Below are 25,203 nucleotides of genomic sequence, written 5' to 3' on the forward strand. Positions count from 1 at the left end.
CTCGAACAACATTGCCTTATTGTGTGCAATAAGAATGTCACAGTGAAGCTCATCAGCAACCATGGATAATATCTGAGATCAGATAAGTGGCTTAACATTAACAAACACATATCTTATTCACAGTTTGTCCCAGTGGTCGCTTCGGGAAGAACTGTGTGTGGAGCTGCAGCTGTACCAACAACGCCACCTGTAACCCCATCGACGGCTCCTGTCAGTGTTATCCAGGATGGATTGGCAGCGACTGCTCCCAGCGTGCGTTCACACAATAATGATAAATGAATAATATACATGATGCTTCTGAAGTGTTTTATAATGTCAGGGAGGATATTTATATGATTTTACATGTTGTCTGTGCTGCAGCGTGTCCCCCTGGTCAGTGGGGACCCAACTGCATCCACACGTGTAACTGTCACAATGGAGCCTACTGCAGCGCTTATGATGGCGAGTGCAAGTGCACCCCAGGATGGACCGGCCTCTACTGCACACAACGTCAGTCACACATATACACACACACACTGGCTTTGCTTTAGGGGTTTATTCACCTCTGTTCACTTCATCTTAGTTGTGTTATTGTTGCATGAAGTTGCTTTTGATACATGTACTGTATGCAACACGACCTTTGTAGTTTATTTCAGAAACAGATCATAGTGAGAGTATGTCCTGATGTGTGCTGTGTGATGTCTTCCTTGCAGGCTGTCCTCTAGGCTTCTATGGGAAGGACTGTTCTCAGACCTGCCAGTGCAGGAACGGAGCCGACTGCGACCACATCTCTGGACAGTGCACCTGTCGCACCGGCTTCATGGGACGTCACTGTGAACAAAGTACGTCCCACTGTCCACCTGAGGTCACCAGTCGGTCTTTCTTTTTCTTTTCTTTTCTTCCCTTTTCTTTTCTTTTCTTTTCTTTTACAATTTCTCAATTCAATCTTCAATCATGCTTTATTGGCCTGATTTCAGGTCAGCAACAATAAGTGTCAAGAATAATACAATTCAATTGAAATGAAAATTAGAAAAAAAAGAATATATTATGTATAATTAACTAAGGTAAATAAAATGATTTTTTTTTAAGTGTGTGTGTGTGTGTGTGTGTGTGTGTGTGTGTGTGTGTGTGTGTGTGTGTTTAAACTGTCTCCATAATTCAAGTGTAATATGAACTTCTCTCAGTAACTTCAGTGATGTTATCCCATACAGATACTTTGTGTTAGATGCCTTGTCCCCATTTCTGCTGCTTTAAAAAATCACCTGTTCACTTCCAGAGTGTCCTCCTGGTTCATATGGTTACGGCTGCCGTCAGGTGTGTGACTGTCTGAATAACTCCACCTGTGATCACATGACCGGAACGTGTTACTGCAACCCAGGCTGGAAGGGAGCTCGCTGTGACCAAGGTGAAGCCTTATCATCATCATCATCATCATCATCATCATCATCATCATCATCAACCTTTATTTATTACATTACAGATTACAGATTACATAAGCAGAAAGAAAACAAACAAAAATAAATTCGTAATAAAAATAAAAACAGTTACATTCACAGAAATAAGATTTTAAAGATTTTATAGTATATTTCTAAATTGTCCCGATGTTTTCAGGGAATCAATATTCAACATGTGTTGTACGTTATTCTTTTCTAAATCTGTCTATAAGCAATCTGATCTCAGTACAAATGGAATCAGATCTGTTTACTGCAGTCAGATTACTTGACTCATCATTGGCAGTCTTCTACTTTTGAAATAACTATGTTGTCTAGTTTTATTTTGTTTAATGTAAATGTTGAGTAAGACTGAACAGACTGTATATTCCCTCCTCCTCCTCCTGCTGCCTGCAGCTGGTGTGGTGGTGGTGGGCAGCCTCAACAGTCTGACCAGTGCAGCCATGCCGGTAGACACCTACCAGATCGGAGCCATCGCAGGAATCATCATCCTGGTGCTGCTGGTGCTCTTCCTCCTGCTCCTCCTCATCATCTACAGAAACAAGCAGAAGGGCAAAGAGCCCACCATGCCGGCTGTGACCTACACTCCTGCCATGAGGGTCACTGCGGATTACACCGTTACAGGTACATTACAGGGGGGAAATGCTGTGAACAAGGATATTATACAGTGTATAAAAGCAAGGAAGCTCTCTGGTTACACAATGTGATTCATGTTTTTCTGTGTAATAATTAGAAATAAATCATGAAGTAAGTAAGTCATTATATAGCAACAGATTAGTTTTACTGTATGGTCCGCTTGATTCTTGATCTGTATGAAAATGAAACACTTTTAATTTTGTGTCATGAATTGAATCATCCTGGTCATTTTTCAGATGCTCACCCACCAGCATGTGAGGCCCACCCCAGCAACTACTTCTCCAACCCCAGCTACCACACTCTGACCCAGTGCATCAGCCCCCCACGAGTTAACAACGGCCCCTATGGAAAGGTATGGAAGTGAGAATCATTATAAAGTGTGTTTGTTTGAATAATGAATATTCTGCATCACTTTACAATAGACAACAGTTATAAAGGATTTATCAGTGGTTTATAACTAGTTTATTAATTAGCTTTTTAACATTTTATAAATCATTTATAAGCTGTTATAACATATTAGATAACAAGGCCAACAGTGACCTGTTGCTTGCCTAATAGCGAGCCCACATTTCTCTGTACTGTTAAGCCTCATATCTCATTATTTACTTACACTTTAATGAGCAGTAAGCATAAACTTGTCTTGCCAAACAGTGAGCCTGCATCAAAGTATGAGAACTGTGTTTATAACTTGTTTAGAATTGTTTATTTATGATTGTTTATTTTTTTAAGTGTTAACAACCAAATAAATATCCTAATTCTGAACAATTTATGAATCTTTTTTAAGGGGAGTCTTATTATGAAGTGGTACAAAATATTCTAACAACTCATGTTTGTCCCTTTAACTTTATGCAATGATGTATTTGCAGAAGAACAACCAGCTGTTTGTGAACTTGAAGAACGTGGCTCCGAGGAAAGGGGCTCCTCTACCTGATCACACCGGCACCCTGCCTGCAGACTGGAAACAAGGGGACTGCTTCAATGAACTGGGTGAGTCATGGAGGGTGTTGTATTGCACTGTGCACTCACAGATATTAATGCTGCAAGTTGGTGTCTTTGTGTATTGTTGGCTGTAAATGATAGAGCACCTCTATTCCACTATATATACCAGCACTGTTGTGTTTAAAGGCTTAGTGACGTTCCAGTGAGTAGGTTCATGCCCCACCTGCGGAGACAGATTGTTATCCATCGTTACATGGAATAAATATTGGTGCACATAACAGGGTTCAGTCTCCTCCTGAATATACAGTTTACAGCACCCTGTTCTGTGTCTTTTACTACATGACAGTTCCAGTCTCTGTGTTGAAGTAACAGCTGACAGTTGACTGGTTGACTCCAACGAAGAGGCTTTTTTCATTGCTTACAAGCACTTCAGGAACTGGGGGACACAAGCCCGGTCTCAATAGAACTATTCAGTCTATAAGACTTAAAATACCAATGAGTGAACCGTAATAAATCATATGACCAACGGTGTATAGCCAGAGATCGGATCTAGGACCACATGCGCAAGTGGCAACGATGTGATATGAGAAAGTCAGATCTTGGTCACTTTGGGTAATTTCAGCATGTAATGTGAACATAGCCTTCGAGTAGTGATTAGGGAGCGACTTTGCATCAGAAAAAAAGCAGAACAGTATGTTGGAGTTGGTGCAGAGTTGAAGGATAATGCATCCTTACCACAGCAGCTCCATGGGGGTGTCATAAACACACTGCCTTGGTAAAGCTGCCACTGTACTGTCAACAGTCCACAGTCTCATTGCTTCTTGGCGGAGATGTGGAGTTATTCAACTATAATTTACTGGCAGTTCTTTTGTCTTTGCATCTTGATTGATGTGGAAGAGACTTTTCTCTATTGCAACCACAGTTCTTAATTTATTATGATGATGATGATGAACACTCAACATAATGTAGCCATAATAGTCGCTCACATCATATTTGCTTCCACCATTTAATTTTCCATTTTTCTTCATACCAGGAGCGTACGGGATCGATAGGAGATACATGGGGAAATCATTACGAGGTAGGTTCTGGATTTCCAACAATAAATGCTGAACGGTGACAGTGTACCGCTGGTGTTCACGTCTCACTGGCTCCTCTGTCCATGTCATCCAGATCTGGTGAAGGGTACGCCCTACCACGCTAGTTCCTGTTCCCTCAACAGCTCTGAAAACCCGTACGCCACGATAAAGGACCCTCCCCTACTGACAGCCAAAAACACAGAGTGTGGCTACGTGGAAATGAAGTCACCAGCCAGACGGGATTCACCGTACACTGAGATCAGCAACAGCAACCCCGCCAACAACCGCAATGTCTATGAAGTTGGTGAGGCGCTGTAGTCTACATGTGTTTTGTTGTCATTGTGAGTGCTTTATAGAGAAGTATACCTCAGTTGCATTAAAGGTAGAGTAAGCAGAAAACAGCAGCAAAACAAATACATCCCACCCTTCAGTGCTCCTTCAGAAGCTCCGCCCCCCCAAATTCATGGACGTGCATTGCTAAGGCAACGACACAATGCTGGAACCCAGAGCTGAAGCAAAACAAGCCTTATAATATGAAACTTCATCAAACAAACAACATGAAAACAAACACAACACCATAAACACAGTGGAGTAAAACTAGGGAGGACTTTAGCTTTGTAGCTAAGATAACAAGGAAGATAATGTTACCTAGCATAGCTTTTTGAATTATGCATCAATCCAGATAAATCCACCATGCTATAAACAATGTGTTTTTATAAAAATCTTTTGCATTTTGTACAGACAAAAACCACACAGAGCAAACAAGATGGCAAACTGTTGCTATAGTTGCTGCAGAAAAGCTAACATGCAGAGAAAAGATAATATGATAATATGTACAATAGATATTTAAATATGACAAAAATTGTCGTCAAGGCAGCCAGTCGCAGCGGATAAATCCCTGCAATTCCTGTGCTAAGCTAGGCTAAACATGTCCTGGACCTACCTCTGCACTGAGATGATGTTGATGATGTGATGTTTCCAAATTTTTTACAAAATGTTGGATTATTCCTTGCACCTTAGCTTTATACTTAATTTACGTCTTGCAACTGCTGACTCACCTTTCTTTGATTTTAGAGCCAACGTTAAGCACCATCCCGCCCCCTGGAGACGGCAGCGACCATGGACAGTTTGGTCAGGATCCGTACGATCTACCAAAAAACAGCCACATCCCGTGTCACTATGACCTCCTGCCAGCCAGAGAGAGTCCGTCATCAGAGCTCAAGGAGCTGGACAGTGAATGATGGCGCAGACACTCAGTACAGAGATCAGGTCTCACTTCCAGTCAACAGCTCCAGCACTGGATGATTCCTCAAGCAGGCACACCTTATGCCCACTTCATACTATCACTTGTTATACTTTGTCATTATCAGTGTAATTATGTATCATGACTTTTCTCTGAACAGAGTGGATATGAATTTGGAGGTACAGCTTTTATATTTTATAGCATTTTTTTTAAAACTGCAATGAAGTCTTCGTAGGTCATTCCATATGTCAGGGAGGGAAGGTTTACTTAAGGTTTGCTTTGGACAAAACAGGTTCTATGAGGTTTTGTCCGACCTTTGATGAACGACGAAAGTGTTTCAAGTGTTCCCGACCTCTCTCCAAGAACTGTGTCTTGCAGTCTCAAATGGCGATAACACACACATTCAGATGGTGTCAAAGCATTTGTGGTGTTGAAGGTAGTTGTACAGACGAGAAGTGACCTGCCCCTTTGTCACATCTCCACACACCTGGCTAATTGCTGCATAAAAGTGGGCATGATGAGATTGTGTGATTCCGAAAGTTGCAAAAATAGTCAGAGGCAGAACCCTCCCAATTCCAATTCCAGTGTTGAAAAAGTGGTTTCAGATGCTTTTAAATGATCAAAGCACTTTGTTTCAAGCGTACTGAAGCCTTTATGTTGTTTGTGTATAATATTCAACACCAATCAAATCTCTTTTTGTAACAACAGTATTAGAAAATGCCTAATTTGGTTGAATATTAGCGACTGTATCAAAGATTAGGTGTTTACGTTTTGAGGACGAGTCAAGCTGCTGAAGGTGTTGATGTTTGCACATAGTAATGACATCAGATGTAATCAGTCAGTGCTGAATTAGTATTTAAGTTAACCAAAGGTACAAAACTATTTTTACAAAAGTATTTCAAGTTGCTCCTTCTCCTCTTATTGTAACAATATTCCATTTTTGATTTTATGTCATTTCATATAATTTCCTGTTCAGTTCATCAGTAGAATAATATGTAGAATATCGTGTTTTGATTTTATTTTAAACAACTAAAACCATCATTCATAAACATCATATCAGCTATTCATACTGCTCCATGGTCATTATCACCAACATGTTCTTCCATGAGTACTTTTATTTTTGCTGCACATATATTGCATGTTTGTTGCTGAGCTACTGTAGTCCGTTTAAAGTGATTATCAAAGGTAGTTGGAAACAAGATGTTGATCTTGGTCGACATGATCCCCATGGCAACATGTTGACCCTGTCTTCCAGCCTGTTTCTTGTGTTGGTGTGTTTGGATATCATGTGTGGATCAGGTGAAACATGTTAATGCAGGTGTAAATGCACGAACACATCTCAGTCTGAATGCTTCTGGACTGGCCACACTGTGATCAGATCCCAGTTCTTAAAGAGGAAAAATGATTTGGTTTGTAATTAACACATAACCGCATTGATTATTGTTGCATATAATGTTAATACAGGTGATTCTATACAACAAAACAACTTCTTTTTTGGCTCAAGTTAGCTTGTATGTGTCTGTTTGGATTTGAAAGTTGGTTCTCCAACCCCAAATTGTGTTTCATATGTCAGCTACCACACCATCCCGACAACAGCCCCAGTTTGAGTCCCTCACACAAACAGTAGCTCCTGATAAACAGTGGTGGGAAAATGACCAAGACCTATTCCTCTGTAGTGTCAGTAAACACAACACATGGGCCTGTGATAACTCTGCTTCATTAACACAATAGTTAGGTATTTAGGACTGATGAAGCGGCAGGGCTATGGCTATGTACTGAATCACAATGCAGACAGAATAAGATAAAAAAAAGAAAACATAACCAACCAGTTTTCAAGCATTAGTCCCAGCCTCCCAGTGGGAATGTTATTCAGCACACTGCAGGTACTTTTTGATTTTCTGAACACTTCACAATGCTGTTTGTGAAATGTTGTCATGACAGAATTTTGGCTACAAGCTCTGACACTGAACACTGAAATGATTTGATCATTTCATATTTTTCTGATGACATACTGAACATAAGTTAAATGCATTCTCTTTTTGTTTGTTTGCTCATTGTGTTGATGTACTGAATAACTTTGTTATGCATGAATGGAGTGTTACTTAATACATTATTTTAGGTTCTGTGTGAAAGTAGACGCAGCACACAGCATGGTGAAAATTACCAAGACTACATGGTAGCAAACATGGAAACTCGAACCCATGTGTAGATCCACCCAGTGATGTTCAGGAGGCACTGCAGGAACCACAACCTGGGCCTCTACAGAACCTGAACCATGTACAGGTCTTCACTGTGTTTCCACGGCTTTTTACAAACCAGGATGGTTCAGATATAAACCATTAAAAATGCAACAGTGAGACAATCTTCATCATGTTTGGAAGAAGCTTAACAACCTACAACCTGGAGCTTTGCTACTTGACTCTTCCATATATACACAGTGTATTTTACAAACCAGGACATTTTCAGATATAAACTCTTAAATGGCAAAACAAAGAAGGCAAACAAACGGACAACTATAGAAGATGTGGCTCTAATATTATTTATGTGAAGATTTATTGCTGATGAAGAATCTGTGGCACCGCCTCTGTCACCAAACACTAGTGAAACCCTGGACGTGTTGGCTTGTCCGGCAGATGTTCTCCACTGTTCTTCTCTTTGGTTCTCCAGCTCCACACAGTAGTGAAATAGTGGTTAAGACACATGTTCCTGAACCTTTCATATCACCCTCTGAGCAGAGCCCAAACATAGTTCCACCAACAGTGCAAACAAAACCAGCCTGTGTCAATGGCATCATGTTAAACTACATTAACATTATATCAAGGTTCTGCAGTGTTGGTTTGTCCACTGAGCGTTTTCCACTGTGTTTATTCTTCTTTTGTTAAGTTTTTGTTGTCCTGCTCCAGATGTCACATGCTGGTTATTGTTGTGCTTGTTGTTTGACCAATCACAATTGACAGCACTGCTAACAATCTAACTTCCAGGTACTGCTAACAAAGTACCTGGAACTTGCAGTTAACATCACTTCTTGAGCAGAGCCCAGATTTAGTTCCAGGGACTTCCAAGTCCCCAAAGCAGGGATCCAGTCCACCACAAGATTTCAGGACCTCCTGTGTGGAGAGTTCCCACCAGTGGTGATCTTTAGACTGAAGAACCCAACACGATATGTTTGCTGGGTGTGATAAGAGTTCCACAATAACATGATCATGTTGTCACCACTTCATCCTCATATCACCAGATTAATCCAGTCATCTGTACATTAACACCCAGTCACTGACAGTTGATCTTTAATACTGCGAATTTAAAGGGCTCAGCATGTCTAATGAAATGCAAGCTTAAGCTGGACTTTAGCTTTTTGGATCATTTTGACGGGACCGTTCACATTATTAACCAGTGATAAACTTTGTCATATTCCACAGAAAAGTGTCAAAAAAATGTCACTAGTTTGATTGTAGTTTTTCTGTATTTCCTTTGTTCTGAAAGGCCTAGAATAGCAAACAGTCTTAAGCTATTCTGAGCCTGTTTGAAATGTTTGTAAAATAATGTAAATAATTTTATCAGTGCTGATGTAAAAATGTTAATATCACCTAGTGTCTTATGTCTGAAACTGAGAACAGGAACACATGTGGCATTTGGTTAATCATGTAACAATTACAGTATGTAAACTAGGAAACTTGAGACTCTGGATTTCTTTTGTAATGTTTCCCCTTTCTAATCTGCCAGAACACTGTGTATTTAAATGACCACTAAAGATGTTTGCTCTGAAAGGATTACCAAGCATCTTCTGTTTCTTGCCTCTTAATTGGTTCTTTGATTCTCCAGTTGGAAGATCATTTACACACAAGCTGCCACTGCACACTCCCCAATGACGATGATTCAGCCACGACCTGTAGTCTGCTATTATGCTTCTTTTGCTTTTGTTTTTCATTATATAAACAAAACCCAAAAAGCATGATAGGTCTGCAGGAGACTTCATGGCAGACAGTATGTGTTTTTGGTATTATTCAGCATTACATATATATACTGTATATAAAATAATAATAATAATGCTTTAGAAACTATTATTTTCATCTTCAAAATGGCCTTTCCAGCTTAGCTTCATACAATTCCTGCCACAGGGAAGTGTACTTCAATCTACATATATGAATATCCTTCCAATAAGGCTGATTGTTCCACTTCTGTTTTATGTAGATGATACGGTTCTTTACTATTCAGCTGCAACAACAGAGAAGTGTCAGCAGTCTTTAATGCAGAGAGGGTTGAGAATATTTTTTGGCCTATGTGTTTAACATGTTTTCACACATTAAACTGGGTCTGAAGCTCATCTCCTCTTACTTCCTGATTGAGAAATGTGGATCAGGCCTTGTGCCCCGCCCACCACCTGCTTGCTCCAGGTTGACAGGTGAGAGAGCAGAGAGTATCAAGATGGTTAGAAATATAATAGAAATAGATACAAATCTTTTATTGTCATTGTAAGATCTGCATACAACGAAATTTGGAGCACAGCTCCTTAATTGATGCATACTAATAAAACAACACAACAATAACACACAGAATAATAACAAGAAAAGAACAAAATACGTACAAACATTCAGATGTCGAGGTATTTCTTGGTATTGCACACTAATAAGTAATGTATGAATACAATATTGCATGAGTAGATGACTGTGTGTTAGATTCAAATCTAATGGCAAAGAGGGAAGGCTGAGTGTTTGAGGGAGACCCATAAATGAGGCAGGATTCCAAGCTTCAATAATGCAGAGCTTTGATTTTCTTCTCATTTCTTTTTGGATTTCTTTCCATTTGTATGTGTGTGGCTTATATTCTGCAAAAGAGAACAAAATTAGTAACATAAAATCAAATTTCAACAGCGAATTGTGTGCCATAATAGGTAAGTTGAATATTACATAAGGTAACTCACTTACAGGATGCACACACTATGGCTGAGGTCAAATAAAGAACAAAGGAAGAGGGAAGTATATATAATCTCTCTCTTGCTGAAGTGGTTGCACCTGAAGAGGACTCGGCAGAGGAAGGTTCCTTTCCCGGCAGGAGTGCTTGAGTTATCCTCCATGCCTACTGGTGTGATCGTGTGACTCTTGGATGGGTACTTCTCGACAGTGTGGGATGAATAACAGTTGGTTGATGATTATTGCATAGCGTTCAGTGCTTTAATGGCCTCTGGGAAGAAACTGTGTCTGAGTCTAGAGGTGTGTGTTTTGGCAATTTAAGAATTATGATAATGGGATTTTTGTTGGTCTTATACCAAACAAACATGTTTACATGTTTTGGTACGTCTGGAGAATATGATTTGCAGGCTGGGGCGTCTCTGTAGCACCACGATGCTTATGGTGCTAACAATGCACAACAATGTTGTGACACATTTTACCTTTATCAAAAAAAATTGCAGCTCCTGCAATGTGGATATTGCACTTAGCCATATTGCGATTTCAATCATATTTCGATTAATTGTGCAGCTCTAGCAGGATGTGTGGAGTCCTTGATGATGTTTTTGGCTCTGCTGAGATAACGGGGGCTGGCAGCCAATAACCTTCTGTGCCGTGTTTATGATCCTCTGTAGTGCTCTTCTTCCACCAAGTGCTCTCAGTGCCTCACAAATTCATCCCGCTTCATCCCAAAATTAAAGAAATAAAGTATTTTATTTAGTTCTTCTCCATTTGACCAATCATAAACATGCCACATTCAAATAGTCATAGTTTTGATTGGCTGGTCTGGTCATATAAAAACTGGATACACTTCACTTCATCACTCAGTTACTTACACTCTGGTTACCAGCCTACTTCACTCACACTCAGTGACTTGACTCTGATGAGAACAGCTGGTTTTAGTTTTAGTTAATCCATGAGATTTAATGTCTGGATCTGATTTATTTGGCTACTTGCAAATTGTGGTTTTTGTGATTATTTATTGTTTTTATTGTTGATCATTATTATTATTATTTGTGATCAACTTCTAGACGCAGAGGTTTAAGATTAAATACATTATGGGCTTATGTATTATTAGATTCTATGGCTTCAGTTTTAGAGAACATTAAACAGTGCGTGTTACAGTTTACAGTCTTAAAGAACACTCATAGAGAACCCCAGTAATGAGTCTTGAAGTCTGACAGTTTGTGACTAATCAACATCTCTTAATGGATTTTCTTCTTTAAAGAAAGAACTCCATTGCTATTTAGTCCACTGGCATGTGTCAACATAATGGAGGACAACTATCTCCACTTTACTGCCACACAAGTTGATGATTATTCATCATTAAAAGTAGAAAACAAGAACAAATGCAGGTTTCTGTTCAGCACTATAGCCAGGCTGAAAGTCATTCACAGCTCTATTGAGCCGTCTATTCCTTTAACCCTCAGTAGTAGCAACTTTCTGAATTTCTTTACAAATAAAATCAAGAAAATCTTCACCGTCTCCTCCCCACAGCTGACTCAGATGTACTGTCCAGTACAGTAACTGGTTTATATTTAGACTGCTTCTCTCCTGTAGATCTCTCTGCACTAAGTTCAACAGTTTCTTCATCTAATCCATCGACCTGTCTTCTAGACCCTGTTCCAACTGTTCGAGGATGTTTTCACTAAGTCTGATCAACCTATCTGTATTAACTGGTTATGAACCACAGGCTTTTATGGTTTCGGTAATTAAACCCTACTTAAAAAGCCTACTCTTGTGTTTTAGTCAACTACAGACCTATATTCAACCTCCTTTATTTCTACAATCCTTGAAAATCAGTTGTGTGATTATTTGCATAGGAATGGTTTGTTTAAAGATTTTCAGTCAAGAGTCCATCATAGCACAGAAACAGTTCTGGTTAAAGTTATGTATGATCTCCTCATGGTCTCAGACAATAGACTTCTATACTTGTCCTATTAGATCTAAGTGCTGCATTTGACACCGATTGATCACAGGATTTTATTACAGATACTAGAACATGTCATTGAGATTAAATGAGCCGCATTAGGCAAAGATTCTCTATATAGCAGATAGATTCCAGCTAAAGAGGTGTGTTACGTTTCAGTGCTGTCCAGCAGAGGGCAGCATAAACCTTCCAAAACTAAATGCAAAGTAATGTCATTAGTTTTCAAGAGGAGGTGAGAGGGAGGAAGCTTCATGACTGCCAAAATAAAAAACAGACACTGTCCACAGCTGTGGCGGTGAGACCTTGGGCAGAGTTTAGACAAGCTGACAGCAGCCATGACAGACAGCCTTTCACGTTAGAACTGTATTCTATGGACCAGCTGAAGGGACAGTACTGACTCTACATGAAATCAAATTTGTGATTGAATGTCGGCAATTGTAAAATGCATTTTTCTGTAGCAGGCTGAAGTGACACTAAGAGGGATCTTCTTGGCTGAATTCTCAGTAAGTGTTGACAGCATAATTAGTGTTAGCCCAGTTAACACTAGCTTAGGTAAGTAACAGTAAGATAGAGTGGGTAGGTAGATAACATTAGCTATTGGATTGATGGATGGATGGATGGATGGATGGATGGATGGATGGGTGGATGGATGGATGCTGCAGTGCTTAACCCCCCCACATAGCAAAATTAAACTGATATATACCACTAAATTCTTTATATTAATTTTTATATTTGCACATGTACAGAAAAGCCTACATTGCATTTTATATGTTATTGTATATAGCATTTCTAATTTATCTTATTTATTTTAGATTCTGTTTCTATTCCTATTTCATTTCTTTATCATATTTTCCCCTTGTGCTGCTATTCTTTGGGGCTGCTGTGTCAATTAAAATTTCCTCTACAGGGGATCAATAAAGGTACATCTTATCCTATCTTTAAAAAAGTACAATTGTTTTCAATGCCTAGAAATTTGGAATAATATAATTTTGCTGGGTATATATTGTGTGAAATGCTATGTACTTCTTTAGTTTAATTGGTAATACAGATTTTTTTTTTTTTAAAGCCATGCTCTCTGCCAATCTACACCGGTAGAGATGTTGTTCTCATCTACGATTATTCTTGTAGAACTTGAACGTTACTGATGACGTCGCACAAGGAAGCTAAACATGGCGTCCGGACAGCAATGGGTGTTGGTGGAAATGGTGCAAGCATTTTATGAGGTAAGTTTCTCCTTTCTGCCGCTCTGTCTAGTATAATTATGTCATGAAGTTTACCAGTAGACTTTTTCTGTGTTAGATGGTAGTTGTAAACCTCTCTGTCAGGAAACATCCGTGGCGTAGAGAGGTGTTTGACTGACTCTCGAAGCCAATCATCTGCTGCCTGTGTTACCGTTCACGTACGGACCAGTCAGCGTCGAGAGGCAAAGTAACAAGGAAGTTGACTCCGTAGCTTCGTCTGTGGTTCGCCTTAAAAGTACAAAATAGTATTCAGACTGAGAAATTACAAGAGTTATATCGAAATTACACGAGTTATATCGAGTTATAACATGTTTTTATTCCTCCTGCTGCCTGGTGAACGTCAACATTGGCGAGATCAAGTCATGTACTACAAACATATGGATGAAACAAAATGCAGAATTGTACAGAAGCACATTCAGGGATTTTATTGTTCTTACAAGTCTGTTCAATTGTTAGTTTAGGTTTGACAGTATCTGTATGGCGAAATCGGTGAAGTCACAGACTATATAAAAAGTGTCAAGCAGGAATACGGTAAAGCTAGCCCCCACTTTGGTCTGCTGTACGTGTCTATACTTGGCATTACGGTAACGGTATACGGCGTGTAAAACTGATCAAAATCAAATCAAATTCCCAGTCAGTCAGTCAGATAGTCAGTAATGAATAAATAAATGAAAAATAAACGAAAAAATTAATCATCATCTTTCCAAATCATCTTTCCATAGACATATTTCAGTCAGAATGATAGTCCACCATCTCAGACTGTCACTCACACAATATCAGGACAATCTGATGTTGAATTTAAAAATTAAAGCCCTATGAAATGTCTTATCTGAGCTTTTTTTTCCCTCCTTTAAATGGAAACTTACTTTTTCCACAGAACAATTTCACTTCAGAATAAATTAGAGGTTGAACAGCTGGTCAAGTGAAGTTACATCGTCGTGGAATATTTTGTGGAAAATATGTCAAGGTGTCTACACTACTCTCAGCTTCTGACAGTTATTGTAGACTGATGTTGGTAAGCCCGTTAGCTAGCTACATCCACGCTGAGCCAGCTGAACCTGGAAATGCTGTTCAATGTCCACACACAAACTGTTGAACTGCTCTCATTTGATTTGTTTTCTGATTCTGTTGTTGAACGACTGAATGAGCATAAACTTTAGCACTTTATTTTGCCATACAATTAAAATAACCTTGTACCTAAGTCCTGAACTGTTGTGCTGAGACACAGGTTAAATCACTATTATATTGTTTCTTATCAATCGGTTGATTGACACACAAATGACATTAAAGTAATGATTAGTTTTCAGTACTTTTTTTTTCATATTGATAGTGCGGCTGAACAATTAATCCAAATATTATTGAAATTGCAATATTCAGATCAAAGGAGCTGCAGTTTTTCAATGAAAAGGTAAAATGTGTTACAACAGACCATAAATGAAGTATTGTGGTGCTACAGAGACACCCCGGCCTGTAATCATATTCTCCATAGGAAACATGCTTAATTTGTACAGATACAAGAAACTGGGGCAAAAAATCAAAGGAAATGTGACTGATGAAAAGACAATATGTAGACACTCTGAGTCCACCACAATCATCATGTCCCTGTCTACCTCAGGCTCCTGCTTACCACCTGATCCTGGAGGGGATCCTCATATTGTGGATCATCAGACTCCTGTTCTCCAAGACCTACAAACTTCATGAGACCTATAAACTGACAGAGAAGGTAACCTCAATAAAGATACAGCAGTGTTTGTGTCAATGTGTCACCAAACTTATGATGTCATGTGGGTCCATGTTACAGGAGAAAGAAGACCTGATTGAGGAGTGGCAGCCAGAGCCTCTGGTTCCTCCTGTATCCAAAGACCACCCCTCCCTCAACTACGATGTCGTCACCGGGTAAAACCCCCAGTACATTTCTCTGCCTTACCTACTGCTTTTACATAGTGGCTGAAACCAAGTGTCCACGAGGTTCTCAGAAAACTTTCAACACTCTGAGATGAGCCTGTACTGCAGCATTTATCTGAATTCACATTGGCAAATTATTATATACATATATATATATATATATATTCATAATCTGTTGTAACGATGGCTGAAGCTCTCAGCAAGACTGGCAGGCCTAAGTAAACACCCGTTAATGCTAACATTAGCTATGTAGGAATAGCAAAACTTACAAATAGCTCCTTTAAAACCACCTCTGTGGTAGTAGAGTAGGTGTCTCCAGGACCACCTTTTTCCATGATCTCACACACACACACACACACACACACACACAGACAGATTGTCCAAAAAGAGAACCAGCAGTAACATGTCCAGCTCTCTACATATCTGGGTCACAAATCTTTCAAAAAAAAGTGTAATGGAATCCCATCAGACTCACAAACACTGCAGTGGTTTATTCTGTCAGTCTCTCAGTTTATCAGCTGTTGAATCTCATTCCATTCCGACTCTCTGCTGTTATTCTCTGTGTTTATCCAGTCCTAAACCCGTGTTTAAATAGCGCTGGTTTCAAATCCAGATACTTGCTCTGTGTCTGTTTGCCACTTGCTTTTCTGCCCAACAGTCACCATACCGGTGTTTCTGCATCTGATAGAAAACTCCCAACAGTTCATGTGCCATTTGCCAAAAAAAGTCTTAACTCAAGAAAAACAAAAAAACAAAAAAAAAAAAACAAAGGTGCTTTTTCTCATATCTCATGGGTCGTATCTACCTTCGCAGTGAAGAATGAACTTGTTTGAAACTTAACATCATTAAGTTGACGTTAATACCTCATTGAAGTGAATGGAGAACCAGTGGCTGCCTGGAAATTGCTCAGAGCACTGTGGTGTAAAAATAATCAGACTAAAAATGCACAACACTGTTATGGTGCTTATGTAATATGTAGCTGGTGCACTGTGGTCTGAACTGAGCATTTAAACACTGTTTTCTTTTACAGACCTCCCAGCCACAAAATTATCATCAATGGGAAAGAGTGCATTAATTTTGCATCATTTAACTTCCTTGGTCTCCTTGACAACGAGCGGGTTAAGGTCAGTACTTACTATTTAAGCAATTACTACCTATAGGTAGATAGGCCAGACAGACAGATAGATAGATACTGACTTTATTCATCTCCTAGGGGAAATTCATGTGTCCAGTAGCTCATCACTAATAATAATGGCAGTTAGCTGTTATAATAGTTGTACTTGTGTTTTTTTTTTCATTTCCTGTTTCTCCTCCTCACAACAGCAAAAGGCTTTGGCATCACTGAAGAAATACGGTGTGGGCACATGTGGTCCAAGAGGCTTCTATGGAACTTTTGGTGAATAAAAAAATTCTTCCTTTCTTTTCTTCTTCTATCAACTTTCTACCACCTGATATCAAGATCATGTAATAGACTGTAGACAACACAGAGGCTGTTCAGCATATGCTTGTAAAGGTTTGTTCAAGTTTGGATAATCTGGCTCCAGTGTCTGATGGAGCCTGGGCAGAGCTGATCTGAGACAAGCCAGCGATCGGCTGAGGCCTCGCTCAGTCAAACAAATACATTCCAAAGCATAATGATGTCTTGTCGTGCACTGCAGTGTTTTCCCTACACAGAGCCAGCTTCACCACACCCACTACAGAACCAGAGACAAATTATTCATAATAAAAAATCATTGTGAAATGATTAGTGGTTTCATACATCAGGTTTAGCCTCTGTGTTCTCTGCAGCCTGACTGAATGCAAACAAAGTGTTTTGTTTCTCTGCCTAAGATGTTCACCTGGAGCTGGAGAGTCGTTTGGCCAAATTCATGAAAACAGAAGAGGCCATCATCTACTCTTATGGCTTTGCAACAATTGCTAGTGCGATCCCTGCCTACTCCAAGAGGGGGGACATCATCTTTGTGTAAGCTTTGTCTCTGCTGACTTGTATAAAGCAGAAATACACCCTGTACAGTTACTGTCAGTCAGGTTTGTTCCACACAGACAAACACATCTAAGGTCTGCAGCCTTTTTATGTTTGATATTGTGTCATTGATCGTGTGTTCAGGGATGAAGCCGCCTGCTTCTCCATTCAGAAGGGTCTCCAGGCGTCCCGCAGCTTTATCAAATACTTCAAACACAACGACATGGAGGACCTGGAGAGGCTGCTCAAGGAGCAGGAGCTGGAGGACCAGAAGGTCAGCGCAGGGCTGAGAGTGGCTGTCACAGTGTCCTCACTCTGTTTTATCAACGCTGTGTGTCTCACTGTCTGTTTTTCTTTCTTTTGCAGAATCCTCGTAAAGCGCGAGTGACGCGGAAGTTCATTGTGGTGGAGGGGCTCTACATGAACACTGCAGACATCTGTCCTCTCCCCGAACTGGTAAACAGAAAACTAATGGACCACAAAGGCTGCTGATTATACTCATCTCATTGATTCATGAACTGGTCAGGCTTATAATCCCTATGTAACTTTCTGTCAAGGGAACTGTGGTTTAGTGATTATCACGAGGCAAATGCACATTCATACAATGTTTGCAGGTGTTGTGTAACAATCAGCACAAAGGAAATGATAATGTTTCAGCCACAAAGGGTCGTACTCAGGTAAAGGATTCAACTCAACTCGACGAGCAGTTTGGAGTTTAGAGCTCCTATTGTTACTAAAATATCTTAAAGTGAGAGTTCATGTTATTTGACACGGGGTTGTGTGAAGCACTGATCTATAGTCAGTGTATTGTTTTTAATAATCTTTTTATTCAGGATGCAACAATCCATAAAGAAATCAGATTTTTTAGCTCAGACCCAGAATACACAAACGCTGTCTCTGTATAGAAAATAATACGAATAATAAATTGTTATGTATGCATCAATTATATTAAACATACAACATTCAAATACTTGAATATTAATTTGTAATAACTAATATTAATTCAAATTAAAAAGTGAAAAAAGGAAAATTATATAAAGAGTGAATAAAAGAAAAAAATAAATATATATAGTCAGTGTATCACCTGCAGTAGATTAAGATCAGCTCCCATGTGAAGCAGCAGGAGCTGAGTGCTGCGCTGCTGTGGACAGGGTCTTTTGGCCACTTAAAAAATACCTGCAGAAAAAAAACTAATATCATTTGAAGTGTACAACATATTTAGAATGAATTAAAATATGGAACTGAAGGATCCTTTGCCTGTAGAAGATCCAGTGGTTTAAAAGCAAGGAACTAAAATTGGTTACATGATGTTGATCGCATTAAGCAATGTAGATGTTCTACAACAGTTTAGTCCTGTGACATCATCTGCATGATCAGCTGGTTCACCTGGTGAAAACTCTGAAGCAAACTTTGAACCGGCGTCTTCGTCTGTGGAGTAGTTCTGCATTCACACACCCCCCGTCGTCATGAAGGAGGAAATTAGCTCTAGAGACCAAAACTCTAATGACTCCAGTGGTCATTAGAGGGTTTTGGGTCTTCACTGTGGGCTTTGTGTGTTCAGAGTGTAGTCTGTAGAGTGAGCCGTTCTGTGTTAAAGACAGAGACTTTTGATGCTTGAACTCACAAACATGGAAGATGTGTCTGATGTGGCGACTCCAGGATGTTTCATTCTTCATGTCTGTGTGACCTCCAGGTGAAGCTCAAGTACAAGTACAAGGTGCGGATCTTCCTGGAGGAGAGTCTGTCCTTTGGTGTGTTGGGAGAATACGGCCGAGGAGTCACAGAACATTTTGGGGTTGATGTGAGTAAATAAAGATGTTAACAAGCTGCTGCCAGGGTTGATGTGTTGTAGTTGATCTTATTTATTTTGATCTCATTTATTTTTATTATTTTAAGGGTTTTATTAGTTTAAGGGTTAGGGTTCTAATTGTGTATATAGATATATTATTTATTCATCAAATTTTTTAGATTTATTTTTTTATTTGTTTTTCCATTGAATTGTATTTAAAGTTGAAGAAAGTCCCCTGTTAAAAAGACAAAAAGTTTTTGTTTTTTTTTTAAATTCAATAAATGTGTGATGTTTACAAAGTCAATGAGTAATCATGTTGAAAAGTCCTGATCTCAATATTAATCAAAAATAATCCTGATTATGATTTTTGCCATAATTTAGCAGCCCTAGTACAAATGTTCTGCTAACTCTCATTTGTCTGTTAGGAGCTGTGCCACAGTTAGAGCAGTAGGTCAACAGCTGAACTAAAAAAAAACAGCCCGGTCTGTTTGTCTCTCAGCCTCGTGCCTGCAGGTGCCGTCCTCTAATGTACTGCAGCATGTCAGCCGATACATTGGTTGAATTCACTGTTTGCAGTAATGATTTATTGCAAATTAATACTTAAAACTTTTCCAATGAACAAAATGAGATGGCGCAGGATCCAGAGTAAACTGAAATCTGAAAACATGAAGTGAATATTTTGGCGTCTGTTCTGCTTCCGTGCAGATAGACGACATCGACCTGATCAGTGCCAACATGGAGAACGCTGTGGCCTCCATCGGAGGCTTCTGCTGTGGACGCTCCTTTGTCATCGACCACCAGGTAAATACAACATAAGTCTTATTGATACATGTTAAATAAATGACCGTGAAAGTGTCTGATCATTAGGATTAATTATACTTATAATCAAGTTAATACAGTGTCACTGCTCAGTAGAAAGCTTAGACACATACTTTGATACAGATCCTTGTCATAGCAGGAAATCACAGCTGTTTAGTAACGTTAGTGATGGCTGCCTTCCATTCCAAGAGCCAGGAAGCCTCTTGTGTTTGACAGGTCAGTGTCCACTGTGAGAAAATCTACTGCTGTATTGAAAGTTTGAGATCATCTGTATCTGATTTTTTTATTTAATTTTTCAGTTATTGGAGTTATAAGGCTCTCTCTGCTTTCTGAGCCGTTGTGACCATTTGAGCCTCAAAGTTTTTGCGTTCCAAATAGCAAAACTGATGTGGAACAGATCAGATCTCTCATACATTAAAAGGACAGACACACTAAATGTATTCTACATGTACAATATCAAAATCCTGTCAAATTTATAAAATCAAATTCATTTTGGGGAAAAAAAGAAAAAAATATGGACAAATGAATGAAGTTAGACCAGATTAATTAAAATGTAGACTATTTAATTAACTGTAAGGCATTAGGTGTCTAGCGTGCTAGCATGCTAACAGTGAAAATAAACTCTTCAGCAAGATCTAAAACAAATGAAAAAAGTGAATAGAAAATATAAATTAGGTAATACATGTAGAAATATATAAGTAATAAGTGAGTTAATAATTAAATAAATAGCTATACAAATGAATGAATAAATAAACACATAGATAAATAGATTTATTTTTAAAATGACCTTTTAATTTATTTATTTTATTTCTATTAGTTAATGTGTAATGGAAAATAAATAAGTTATATATTTACATTTACTTTTATCTACATTTATTACATAATGGATTTATTTCAGGATTTATTTCGTAGCTGTATTTATTTATTTATGTATTTATTTATCCATTAAATATTGATTTAGATGGCATTCCAATACTCTGGTGGTCATTACTTCAATATAAATATTTCTGTGATTAGTGTCAGAATACTTATCCTAATGACATGTGTGTGTGTGTGTGTGTGTGTGTAGCGTCTGTCAGGTCAGGGCTACTGTTTCTCTGCGTCGCTGCCTCCCATGTTGGCTGCTGCTGCCATTGAAGCTCTGAACATCATGGAGGAGGATCCAGGTACGAGCTTTGAGCCCTGTTCTATTTCTGGGCAGATCTGTGTTTTGAGACGAGGTGTTATCAGAGAAAGGCCTTTCATTTCTAATTCTTGCTGATTAGAAAAATGTTTTAGTAAGAAGCTGTTCTCAGATCTGTTCCCAATCCTTCCTGTGTTGCAGAATATTAAAGTAATGACCACCAGGAGTATTGGAATGCCATCTAAATCAATATTTAATGGATAAATAAATACATAAATAAATAAAATACAGCTACGAAATAAATCCTGAAATAAATCCATTATGTAATAAATGTAGATAAAAGTAAATGTAAATATATAACTTATTTATTTTCCATTACACATTAACTAATAGAAATAAAATAAAATAAATTAAAAGGTCATTTTAAAAATAAACTATTTATCTATGTGTTTATTTTATTCATTCATTTGTATAGCTATTTATTTAATTATTAACTCACTTATATATTATATATTTCTACATGTATTACCTAATTTATATTTTCTATTCACTTTTTTTCATTTGTTTTAGATCTTGCTGAAGAGTTTATTTTCACTGTTAGCATGCTAGCACGCTAGACACCTAATGCCTTACAGTTAATTAAATAGTCTACATTTTAATTAATCTGGTCTAACTTCATTCATTTGTCCATATTTTTTTCTTTTTTTCCCAAAATGAATTTGATTTTTAATTACAATTTGAATAGTATTGATTTAGTGTGTCTGTCCTTTAATGTATGAGAGATCTGATCTGTTCCACATCAGTTTTGCTATTTGGAAGCAAAAACTTTGAGGCTCAAATTATCAAAACGGCTCAGAAAGCAGAGAGAGCCTTATAACTCCAATAACTGAAAAATTAAATAAAAAAATCAGATACAGATGATCTCAAACTTCCAATACAGCAGTAGATTTTCTCACGTGGACACTGACCTGTCAAACACAAGAGGCTTCCCTGGCTCTTGGAATGGAAGGCAGCCATCACTAACGTTACTAAACAGCTGTGATTTCCTGCTATGACAAGGATCTGTATCAAAGTATGTGTCTAAGCTTTCTACTGAGCAGTGACACTGTATTAACTTGATTATAAGTATATTAATCCTAATGATCAGACACTTTCACGGTCATTTATTTAACAGTATCAATAAGACTTATGTTGTATTTACCTGGTGGTCGATGACAAAGGAGCGTCCACAGCAGAAGCCTCGATGGAGGCCACAGCGTTCTCCATGTTGGCACTGATCAGGTCGATGTCGTCTATCTGCACGGAAGCAGAACAGACGCCAAAATATTCACTTCATGTTTTCAGATTTCAGTTTACTCTGGATCCTGCGCCATCTCATTTTGTTCATTGGAAAAGTTTTAAGTATTAATTTGCAATAAATCATTACTCAAACAATGAATTCAACCAATGTATCGGCTGACATGCTGCAGACATTAGAGGACGGCACCTGCAGGCACGAGGCTGAGAGACAAACAGACCGGGCTGTTTTTTTTTAGTTCAGCTGTTGACCTACTGCTCTAACTGTGGCACAGCTCCTAACAGACAAATGAGAGTTAGCAGAACATTTGTATCAGGGCTGCTAAATTATGGCAAAAATCATAATCAGGATTATTTTTGATTAATATTGAGATCAGGACTTTTCAACATGATTACTCATTGACTTTGTAAACATCACACATTTATTGAATTTAAAAAAAAACAAAAACTTTTTTGTCTTTTTAACAGTGGACTTTCTTCAACTTTAAATACAATTCAATGGAAAAACAAATAAAAAAATAAATCTAAAAAATTTGATGAATAAATAATATATCTATATACACAATTAGAACCCTAACCCTTAAACTAATAAAACCCTTAAAATAATAAAAATAAATGAGATCAAAATAAATAAGATCAACTACAACACATCAACCCTGGCAGCAGCTTGTTAACATCTTTATTTACTCACATCAACCCCAAAATGTTTCTGTGACTCCTCGGCCGTATTCTCCCAACACACAAAGGACAGACTCTCCTCCAGGAAGATCCGCACCTTGTACTTGTACTTGAGCTTCACCTGGAGGTCACACAGACATGAAGAATGAAACACCTGGAGTCGCCACATCAGACACATCTTCCATGTTTGTGAGTTCAAGCATCAAAAGTCTCTGTTCTTTAACACAGAACGGCTCACTCTACAGACTACACTCTGAACACACAAAGCCCACAGTGAAGCCCCAAAACCCTCTAATGACCACTGGAGTCATTAGAGTTTTGGTCTCTAGAGCTAATTTCCTCCTTCATGACGACGGGGGTGTGTGAATGCAGAACTACTCCACAGACGAAGACGCCGGTTCAAAGTTTGCTTCAGAGTTTTCACCAGGTGAACCAGCTGATCATGCAGATGATGTCACAGGACTAAACTGTTGTAGAACATCTACATTGCTTAATGCGATCAACATCATGTAACCAATTTTAGTTCCTTGCTTTTAAACCACTGGATCTTCTACAGGCAAAGGATCCTTCAGTTCCATATTTTAATTCATTCTAAATATGTTGTACACTTCAAATGATATTAGTTTTTTTTCTGCAGGTATTTTTTAAGTGGCCAAAAGACCCTGTCCACAGCAGCGCAGCACTCAGCTCCTGCTGCTTCACATGGGAGCTGATCTTAATCTACTGCAGGTGATACACTGACTATTATATTTATTTTTTTCTTTTATTCACTCTTTATATAATTTTCCTTTTTTCACTTTTAATTTGAATAATATTAGTTATTACAAATTAATATTCAAGTATTTGAATGTTGTATGTTTAATATAATTGATGCATACATAACAATTTATTATTCGTATTATTTTCTATACAGAGACAGCGTTTGTGTATTCTGGTCTGAGCTAAAAAATCTGATTTCTTTATGGATTGTTGCATCCTGAATAAAAAGATTATTAAAAACAATACACTGACTATAGATCGCAGTGCTTCACACAACCCCGTGTCAAATAACATGAACTCTCACTTTAAGAATATTTTAGTAAACAATAGGAGCTCTAAACTCCAAACTGCTCGTCGAGTTGAGTTGAATCCTTTACCTGAGTACGACCCTTTGTGGCTGAAAACATTATCATTTCCTTTGTGCTGATTGTTACACAACACCTGCAAACATTGTATGAATGTGCATTTGCCTCGTGATAATCACTAAACCACAAGTTCCCTTGACAGAAAGTTACATAGGGATTATAAGCCTGACACAGTTCATGAATCAATGAGATGAAGTATAATCAGCAGCCTTTGTGGTCCATTAGTTTTCTTGTTTACCAGTTCGGGAGAGGACAGATGTCTGCAGTGTTCATGTAGAGCCCCTCCACCACAATGAATTCCGCGTCACCTCGCGCTTTACGAGGATTCTGCAAAAGAAAGAAAAACAGACAGTGAGACACACAGCGTTGATAAAACAGAGTGAGGACACTGTGACAGCCACTCTCAGCCCTGCGCTGACCTTCTGGTCCTCCAGCTCCTGCTCCTTGAGCAGCCTCTCCAGGTCCTCCATGTCGTTGTGTTTGAAGTATTTGATAAAGCTGCGGACGCCTGGAGACCCTTCTGAATGGAAAGAAGCAGGCGGCTTCATCCCTGAACACGATGCAATGACACAATATAAACATAAAAAGGCTGCAGACCTTAGATGTGTTTGTCTGTGTGGAACAAACCTGACTGACAGATAACTGTACAGGGTGTAATTTCTGCTTTATACAAGTCAGCAGAGACAAAGCTTACACAAGATGATGTCCCCCCTCTTGGAGTAGGCAGGGATCGCACTAGCAATTGTTGCAAAGCCATAAGAGTAGATGATGGCCTCTTCTGTTTTCATGAATTTGGCCAAACGACTCTCCCACTCCAGGTGAACATCTTAGGCAGAGAAACAAACACTTTGTTTGCATTCAGTCAGGCTGCAGAGAACACAGAGGCTAAACCTGATGTATGAAACCACTAATCATTTCACAATGATTTTTTATTATGAATAATTTGTCTCTGGTCTTGTAGTGGGTGTGGAAGCTGGCTCTGTGTAGGGAAAACTGCAGTGCACGACAAGACATCATTATGCTTTGGAATGTTATTTGTTTGACTGAGCGAGGCTCAGCGATTCGCTG

The 25,203-nt window shown here is 38.7% G+C and overlaps 2 protein-coding genes across 2 annotated transcripts in view; both read left to right on the top strand.

Moving 5' to 3' along the window:
* megf10 (multiple EGF like domains 10) overlaps window positions 1-5,387 on the top strand; it is a 70,421-nt gene extending 65,034 nt beyond the window's left edge. The window contains exons 18-27 of the mRNA XM_022744420.1: window positions 124-252; window positions 361-489; window positions 693-821; window positions 1,256-1,384; window positions 1,827-2,054; window positions 2,303-2,418; window positions 2,933-3,053; window positions 4,039-4,083; window positions 4,176-4,385; window positions 5,156-5,387. Of these exons, the coding sequence (XP_022600141.1) occupies window positions 124-252; window positions 361-489; window positions 693-821; window positions 1,256-1,384; window positions 1,827-2,054; window positions 2,303-2,418; window positions 2,933-3,053; window positions 4,039-4,083; window positions 4,176-4,385; window positions 5,156-5,322 (1,403 nt within the window). The 3' untranslated portion in view covers window positions 5,323-5,387. The remainder of the gene's footprint in view (window positions 1-123; window positions 253-360; window positions 490-692; window positions 822-1,255; window positions 1,385-1,826; window positions 2,055-2,302; window positions 2,419-2,932; window positions 3,054-4,038; window positions 4,084-4,175; window positions 4,386-5,155) is intronic.
* Window positions 5,388-13,351: 7,964 nt separating this feature from the next.
* Window positions 13,352-25,203, top strand: part of sptlc1 (serine palmitoyltransferase long chain base subunit 1) — a 15,932-nt gene continuing 4,080 nt past the window's right edge. The window contains exons 1-11 of the mRNA XM_022744530.1: window positions 13,352-13,420; window positions 15,054-15,161; window positions 15,240-15,334; window positions 16,374-16,467; window positions 16,667-16,739; window positions 17,174-17,306; window positions 17,451-17,580; window positions 17,673-17,762; window positions 19,000-19,107; window positions 19,801-19,896; window positions 20,984-21,080. Coding sequence (XP_022600251.1) covers window positions 13,367-13,420; window positions 15,054-15,161; window positions 15,240-15,334; window positions 16,374-16,467; window positions 16,667-16,739; window positions 17,174-17,306; window positions 17,451-17,580; window positions 17,673-17,762; window positions 19,000-19,107; window positions 19,801-19,896; window positions 20,984-21,080 — 1,078 coding nt within the window. The 5' untranslated portion in view covers window positions 13,352-13,366. The remainder of the gene's footprint in view (window positions 13,421-15,053; window positions 15,162-15,239; window positions 15,335-16,373; window positions 16,468-16,666; window positions 16,740-17,173; window positions 17,307-17,450; window positions 17,581-17,672; window positions 17,763-18,999; window positions 19,108-19,800; window positions 19,897-20,983; window positions 21,081-25,203) is intronic.

The sequence above is a fragment of the Seriola dumerili genome, unplaced genomic scaffold (genome assembly GCF_002260705.1).
Source record: "Seriola dumerili isolate Sdu_G_001 unplaced genomic scaffold, Sdu_1.0 BDQW01000081.1, whole genome shotgun sequence".
Lineage (NCBI taxonomy): Eukaryota > Metazoa > Chordata > Actinopteri > Carangiformes > Carangidae > Seriola > Seriola dumerili.